Source organism: Thamnophis sirtalis, unplaced genomic scaffold (assembly GCF_051295495.1).
Source record: "Thamnophis sirtalis isolate CommonGarterSnake01/CBP01778 unplaced genomic scaffold, rThaSir2_p1.2 scaffold_6, whole genome shotgun sequence".
Lineage (NCBI taxonomy): Eukaryota > Metazoa > Chordata > Lepidosauria > Squamata > Natricidae > Thamnophis > Thamnophis sirtalis.
In genome coordinates, this window is record NW_028261386.1 from 41712965 (window position 1) to 41721278 (window position 8314).

General features: G+C 42.5%; 1 protein-coding gene across 1 annotated transcript; it reads left to right on the plus strand.

Moving 5' to 3' along the window:
• The first annotated feature begins 254 nt into the window (after positions 1–254).
• On the plus strand, positions 255–4872 carry ZFP36L2 (ZFP36 like 2 zinc finger CCCH-type). The gene is made up of 2 exons (XM_014054194.2): positions 255–761; positions 1346–4872. The coding sequence occupies exons 1-2, from the start codon at positions 711–713 to the stop codon at positions 2858–2860; spliced, it is 1566 nt and encodes a 521-aa protein (XP_013909669.2). The 5' UTR covers positions 255–710; the 3' UTR covers positions 2861–4872.
• Positions 4873–8314: the final 3442 nt, after the last annotated feature.

Consider the following 8314-nt stretch of genomic DNA (forward strand, 5'->3'; position numbering starts at 1 on the left):
TTTGTACTTTGCCAGTGGTTAACCTCATGGGAGTTTCCTGAGCACATGGCGTTATTACAGTTCTTGTGGGAACCAGTCGCCAATTATATTAAGCCTCTTGTATGCTGAGGTGCACTGTGCAAAAAGTAAGTCGGCTTCACACGATGTCTACCCTGAAACATTCTCTGTCGAGGGAAGGAGCTACACGCTCTACTTTGACAGCATGCATTGCAGTGCGTAGAGAACAGTGCTTTCTCTATGCGAGTCAACAAGCTTTCAGCGCGTGCCTAGTACAGCAAGGACTGAAGGGAGGGGAAGCTGCTCTGTTAAGCCTTCGTACGCGGTAACCGTACAGGCCTCTCCCCCCTCACGGAGGTACTTCAAGAAAATTGGCGGCGCCCAATGAGAGAGCGTAGACTATAAGGGGCGGGGCTAAGCTAGGGGGGAGGAGAATCGTTGGGTGGTGTTGCTGGGAGACCCCGGCCGGGTCAGTGTTCCGTCCCTCCCCGCTGTTATCCCGGCATTTATATATATATGGGGCGTGTGCAGCTGCTGCGAAGTTCCAGCAGTCTAGATAGCTGTTGCTTTGGTTGAGTCTGGGAAACTGATGAGATTAATTCCGATCTCAAGCAGTTAGCCCTTTCCTATTCAGTCGTGGCGCATCCAAAGCTTCCGAGGAAAGTGGGATCTTTCGGTCCTTCCTGCATTTCCGACCATTACAGGATCTAGAAATGTCTACTACACTTTTATCTGCCTTCTACGACATCGACTTTTTCTGCAAGGTAAGAGATGAGTTCGTGGGTGGCTCTTTTTTCTTTTTGAAGGAGGTGGTCGAAATAGTTGTTAAAAGTTCTTGCTAAGACTTTTCCAAGCCTAGGACTGAGCTCGTTTGAATTCGGGACTATACTATCTTTGTAGAAAGTCGGGCTGCAAGATCTGTTGACGTTTTGCAAGATATTTCGAGGGAAGGTAAAAGTTTGACGGACGCCAAGCAACTTTTTTGCTTACTAAAGCGTGCGTTTGTAGTGGGTGTGTTTTAAAATAAAACGACAGATAGCGCGAGCCTCATACTTGGTACGGCAGGCTCCAGCTGTATTGAATCTGAACTTTTAAAAGTGCATTGATTCGAGTGGGTGGGGCTACAGACCACCTCTCGAAAAGTTTTAAATTGCTTGCAGTGGGAGGGTGTCTTGACAACTAGGCTCTTGGATCAGCGGCTGAAACTAATGGGAAAGGGTCCTGATGGCTCCAGCGCTCATTAGGGCGTAGTGAAAATTGCTAAGTCGTCTTTCTTCCAAGATTTGGGAATCACGATGCACGTTTTTCCGTTCTAATTTTCCGCCTCCCCTTTTTTCCCGGTTCCCAGACCGAAAAATCCTTGAGCAACATGCTGGACAAGAAGGCAGTGGGGAGCCCTGTGGGCACCTCTCCCAGCTCCAATTTCACCCCGGGCTTTCTGCGAAGGCACTCGACCAACAATCTTCAGGCTCTGGCTAACGGCAACATCAAGTTTCCTAGTGCCTCGCTGTCCGCGCCCTCCAACTTCGGCAGCCTTAAGGAGTCTGGCACCGGGGCAGGCGGCTGCGGCAGCAGCAGCTCCACCACCGCCTTGCTGAACAAGGAGAACAAGTTTCGAGACCGGTCTCTCAGCGAGAATGGCGAACGAAGCCAACACCTCATGCAACAGCTGCACCAGCAGCAAGTGGTGGTTGTGGCAGCGACTTCGGCGGGAAAGGGCGGCGGCGGCGGAGGAGGCGGCGGCAATGGGGGAGGCGGAGGAAACGGCGGAGGGGGAGCGCCTATCAACTCCACACGTTACAAGACGGAGCTCTGTCGGCCGTTCGAAGAGAGCGGCTCCTGCAAGTATGGCGAAAAGTGCCAGTTCGCTCACGGCTTCCACGAGCTCCGCAGCCTCACCCGTCACCCCAAGTACAAGACGGAGTTGTGCCGCACTTTCCACACCATCGGCTTCTGTCCCTATGGGCCTCGCTGCCATTTCATCCACAACGCGGACGAGCGCCGCCCAGCGCCCGCCAACGGCAGTGCTAACCCGCCAGCGGCCCAGCAGCAACCGCCACCGCCTCCCCCGCTCCAGCCCAACCCTCCGCCTCACAGCAGCCATCCCTCCCACCACCACCACCACCACCCTTCCCTACATCCCCCGCACGCGGGCAGCACCGGCGACCTCCGCGCCTTCGCCCCCTCCGCCCGAGACCACCCGTTGGGGCCTGGCGGCACCAACGGCTCCAACTTCGGCATCCCGCACCCCCGAGGGGGAGGAGAGAGGCCCAAACTCCACCACAGCCTCAGCTTCTCCGGTTTCTCCGCCCACCAGCACCATCATCACGGCGGGGCTGTGGCGCAGGGAGGACTGGAAGCGGCGGCCCTGCTGCTGGAAAGCTCCGGTGGGTCCCGCACCCCGCCGCCACCTTCGGGCGGCTCCTACTGTGACGACTTGGTCGCCTCCTGCGCCAACAACGCCTTCGCTTTCTCGGCCGGCCAGGAGCTAGGCAGCCTCATCGCTCCTCTCACCCTCCAGCCGCCGCCGCCGCCGCCTTCCGCGCCTCAGCAGGGCTGCTTCGCCAACGCGGCGACTTTCTACCGCTGCCATCAGCAGCAAAGCGGTGGAGGTGGAGGAGGGAGCTGCTGCCCACCGCCCGGCCCTCCCGCCTCTCCGCCTTTCAGCTTTCAGCCTTTGCGCCGCCTCTCTGAGTCTCCCGTTTTCGACGCCCCTCCAAGCCCCCCGGATTCTCTCTCCGACCGAGAGAGTTACCTGAGCGGTTCCCTCAGTTCCGGCAGTCTCAGCGGATCCGAGTCCCCCGGCCTGGACTCGGGTAGACGTCTGCCGATTTTCAGCCGCCTCTCGATCTCCGACGATTAAGGAGATCAAGAGGGGGAGAGGCCCTTGGAGCTCCCGTTTTTTTAGGGGGTCGTGTTCCCCTGGGCAATCCCAGTTAGGGTAGTTACTCGCTGCCCTTTCTTCCCCATCTTACTTCCCATCCTATTCATCAGGAGTGGAAACTAGCCAAGTTCGCACAGACTATTTTTGTTGCTCATTTCTTTTTCAGTGTGTGCTTTCCTTTTTGTGTGTGTGTGTGTTAAAAAAAATCCTTTGATTGCTGAGCAAATTCAGAAAGGAGAAAGCAAAAGAAACTTTTTTTCTTTTTATCAAGATGAACAAAAATCAATTTGCAGAAGAGCAAATGATGTCATCAAGAACAAAATTTTTTTAATCTAAAGACTTTGGAAGGATGGGATTTCCTTTTTTTCTCCCCAGCACCCCTCCCAGACTAGTTTAATGTCCATCACCAGCAACAGCCATTCCATTTTCAAATGTTTGTGGGGAGGATACAAAGGGTAAAGAGTATTTAGCAAACACATTATCTAATCATACTCCCTGAGGAATCAGCAATCAATCTGGAGGCCCATGAACTCTGCATTCCAGGTCTCTTCAGATCTATATACAACAAAAAAAGAATAAAAGAAGAGTGGAATTTGTTGCCTTTCAATCAGATTTAAAGTAAATACTAAACGTATAAGCTTTTAAAAGAAAAATCCAACATCCTGCCAAGAATATGCCTTGATAACACTCTAGTTTTTTATGTATCTATATATATTATAACATGCTAAAACTTCCATTCCAAAGTTTAATATTGGTTCCATTGCCACCACTTAGTGGATGTTTGGCTTAGAACAATTTTTGTTGCTTTATTTGGAAGCATTCAACTGAGTTTAGTTTGTAATTGTTGATGAATAACTGCTGATTTTTTAATTTTTTTTAGCTGAGTTGTTCGCGCAAGTCACTGCACAACTCAATATGAACCTATTTAACTTATTTATTATCTTGTGAAAAGTATACATTGGTAATTTGTTCATACTGTATTTATCGGGTATGATGAAAAGCAATAGATATATATTCTTTTATTATGTTTAAATTATGATTGCCATTATTAATCGGCAAAATGTGGAGTGTGTTCTTTTCACAGTAATATATGCCTTTTTGTAACTTCACTTGGTTATTTTATTGTAAATGAGTAAAATTCTTAATTTAAGAGATTGTATGTAATATTTATTTCATTAATTTCTTTCCTTGTTTACGTAAATTGAAAAATTGCATTGGCTTTTTTTTTATAGAAATCTGACTCAATGCTGTGGAAGTAGTTTGAGAAATTTCAGTGGTTTTTTTAAAGAATGTACAATGGTTGTAACCCGTCCAAGCTTAAACTTACTTCACAATCAGTCCAAATTTAAAGTGGCAAACCTACTTCTTAAAATTAACCAAAATGTATTTCTGTTGCCTAACTTCACCAACCACACTGTGATAGTTTCAGAGTATGTAGCAATAAAAGGGGTGGGGTGGGGGGGTCCCAGTATTATGTTTCACAGTGCCTTTTGTAAGGGTCCATGCTTGCCTTAAAAATCTTCCTCAACCAAACGAGTATTTTTTCTTAATGCTTGAGAATTTGAATGTAGGGTTGGGTTTTTAACTACAAGAAATTGTACCACTCATTTTTATTATGGAGGCCACCTTTTGGATCTGAACCTCTTTTTGTGTACAAGAGTATATCTTTATTAAGATTCCAACACATGTAACTTTTTGTTGTGTAGGAAATCAGGAGTTATCCAAATCTTTTCTCTGGGTGATGAATGAATGAGCAGTATCTTTTTAAAAAAATGTACATAGGTACAGGTTCAGCACTATGTACTCTTTGGACTACTTTAACAGAAGTATGTTTTGAATGTAACTAGAAAATAAGTCAACTTGAGTTGTAATATATTTTGGAGAGTCAGTTCACTACAAATTCAAAGTGTGAGACTGTAAACTTTGTACTGTAAATGTTTTGTAGTTCTCCCAATAAAACTTTTGAGGAAAAAAATTCCCAAGCTGTTAAAGCCATGTCTACAAGGTGGTGCTTCTTTATTAGTTTTCCCCTGCCAATATGGTATCTAGCTACAGATTAATCTAATTTTGAACTGCAGAATTGCTCCATTTCAACTGGAAACCTGCCAAAGGCAATAAGCTGTTCCAGAAGGTTCCAAAGTACTGCTGCAAAAAGACACACAATCCTATACACACCACTGGGGGGAGGGTAAGAGGGAGGGAGAAAAGAAGATAGCATTTATTTGTAGATATAATCATTCTCCCAGACATTTGTCATGTTTACAGATTAGCAGGAAATTGTAAAGAAGGCTAATATAAAAACAAATGGCTGGCCTTAGCTTTTTTTCTTTTTACACAATGGACTGCAACATCTGTTGCATCACAGGGTTGTTCTTGCTAGGTATTTACAATGTTTTTCAAACGTGGCAACTTTTTTAGATGTGAGAACTTTCATCTCCCAGAATTCCCCTGCCAGTATATAGGAATTGAAGTCTATACATCCATTGTGAAATTTCAAAATTTGGTTGATCTATGAACCTGGCCACGCCCAGTTTAGCAAAAGGGGGAAAAGTCATGGTACATCACGTGATGATGCAAGTTTGTCACGCTTGGTGTAGAGAAGTAGCCCAATCTCTTAGCTATAGAATTCTTCGGTATAGAATCCTGCTTTAAAGCAGAGTCCCCCAAAATGGTCAATAAATCCCTGAGGGTCGATAGGAATATCATAGTACTATTACGTAAGTAGTATTAAATTATTTTCAGATATGTTTGGTAATTGAACAGTCTGAAACCTCATGAAGGTTGATGAGCTGAAGAGTTTGCTTTAAGAAGTGGTTTGGTTTAATGCTTTAAAAGGTTTTTATCTTAAAATTTAAGTCGCATATAAAAGGGAATATAGTAACATGTTGAATATCTTATGTACTTTTTAAAATGCTAAGTAGGAGAATGTGAGTTCAAGTCATGCCTTAGCCCTGAAAGTCACTCTCAGCCCAATTCACCTTACAGGGTGGTTGTGGAAAATCGGAGGAATGTGTGTTGTATATATTTGCTGCCTTGAGTTGTTTGTAAAAAAACAACAGACAGGATATAAATAAATATTTAAATAATACAGAATTAGAATTCTGAGGAATTAGTAGCCCCTCTAATATTATTAGTGTCAAGAAGTTTATAAATGTGCATCAATCTTTTGTCAGAATAAATATTTAAATGATTATTTCCAAATAATAATAGATGTTTTTGTTTGATTATACACAAAGTTATGGTTAATACAACTTATTTGAGCTATGAGGTTGACTTCTACAAATAACTAGCTAGAATGCAGCACTGCTGCCACATGCTCCTTATTTAAGCAAAGATTTGACTGAATTAGTATTGACAATTATCTGCACAATATTCAAAAATTCAGTTCCCATTGTTTCACCCAGTGATATTTTTTTGGGTGTGTATGAGGGCTATGGTTTTTATAAGTACGTGTTTGGTGACTGATTAATCAATGGTTTTTATTGTAACCTTTGTTGGGAAAGAAAAACCTGAGAAAGAAAGAAAGGACTTTAAGTGTAATCTGAAGGGTTGGTAGTATTTGTCAGCTAAAAAGTGGCTGTCCTTGTTTGTACCTTTGAACATTCTCAAACATGCATTATTTGCAAAACTCATGTAGTAATCTCTTACAGACTACGTGACCTGTGGCCTACCATAGTCAGCCATGCTATGAGATTTGTTTGCTGCTGCTATGTGACCCTACTTTCATTCTGATTTTCACAACTATTTTAATGAGCCAAGTGATACCTTTCTTACTTGCCAGTTTCTTCAATTAATTTTTAGCTTATGTTTCTCTCATATTAAATTTATGTTTTCAAAAGCCTTCCCTGATCTAGATATGCTGCTTCCAGTTCCTGTCATACCAAGTTATTTGACTTTGTTAATGAGCTTATGGGAATCAAAGATGGGCCAAATTGGGGAAGGCTGCTTTACCACAACCATGCAAGATTATTGTAACATAAACAGAGGATGAAAAATCAGGAAGTAACAAGGCTTAACACTAACTGGAATTCTGGCAAGAATGAAAGTCTTGATTTGATACCAGGCTGTTACATTAAGTATACTTAAAAACAACTGTAAACATTTTAAACTTTTGTTCCCCCTGCCTCAAAAAAAAAGATAGTCAAATAATGTTGAAATATATTATCTTCTATCTTTCATTCCTTTCTTGTCTTTTTACAGATGAATTGGCTTTGGGTGTGAATCATAGCAGTACAGTTCAGCATTTCCTGATTGTGATACAAAGTCTGAGAAGCAGCTGTTTCATATTATTTTCTAGCTTTCAGTTATTTTCTTTCTGGGCTAAAACAAATCTAACAGCAGCTTAAAGTATCTTTAGAACCAATTCTATTTTAAATCATTTTTTGTATAAATCCTTTCTCATTTACACACACACACACACACACACACACACACACACACACACACACACACACACACGTAAAATGTCAGAATGTGCATCCATAGACATTCCTGAAAATAAATAAGAATGTTTTGCTTTGCATGTTTAGTTTTCCTATTTCATATTACAAAACATTAATGATGGAGCTTGATCCATTAATATTAATATTTGAGGAACACACAGCCTGCCCCATAATAGAAAACATGCTATTCCTGAAGAATAATATATTTTTGTTCTTATAGGTAGAACTATAAGAAACAAAGTAAAATTAAGGATAAAATATTGGATCAGACATTAGAGTTAACTCCACTAAGCCTGTAAAACTAGCACTATTTGGACTGAAGTTCCGCCTTTAAAACCAAAGGTTTGTCCCAGCTTGAGTACATAAAACTCATTGGAGAGGCATTAAAAATATTAGAACTTTTTTATAATTTGCCTTACTTTGCAAAGCCTAGAAATGGTCATTGTACTCTGTTCCAGTTTCTTCTTTCCACTTCTTTCACATGAATGCAAGTGGTTTAAAGGATTCGGGTTTTGGAAAAGCATGTTCAACTTTCTTTTTCAAGCAAGCATGAAAAGGAAACACAACTATAATCGGATACTATATGCCCCCCCCCCTTCCCCTGCTTTTAGACTTCTTCAAAGAAAGAAAGAAAGAAGAAAAACAACTCAATGCAGCCAAACCTCATTTCGTGGAAAGTCTTTTTGCTTTGTGTTTTGGCTAATCTCACACATTGGCCAGACTTCATGCTGAAGTTATATTAGTTTGTTCTGTCTTAAGTGCTGAAAACTTGGAATGCAGCAGCTGTGTTGGATCTTGGCTAAGTATTTGTGAGTTGCAGAACTGGACTTAAAAACAATAGTAAATCCATCTCTATCAAAGTTTCGGAGTAGAAAGTTTATAGTAGATAGAAAGCAAATGTGCCCTTGCCTTTAGTTATAACAGGATGGCCTGTTTATTTCTGGACCAAAGCAGCCATGGACCTAAAACTATTTCCTTTTAGCTAGTATTT

What these genes read in the sequence shown, in the direction of transcription:
- ZFP36L2 (XM_014054194.2), top strand. Translation starts at nt 711, where the DNA reads ATGTCTACTACACTTTTATCTGCCTTCTACGACATCGACTTTTTCTGC. An exon ending in ACATCGACTTTTTCTGCAAG is followed by an intron (nt 762 to 1,345) that starts GTAAGAGATGAG and finishes CCCGGTTCCCAG; the next exon opens with ACCGAAAAATCCTTGAGCAA.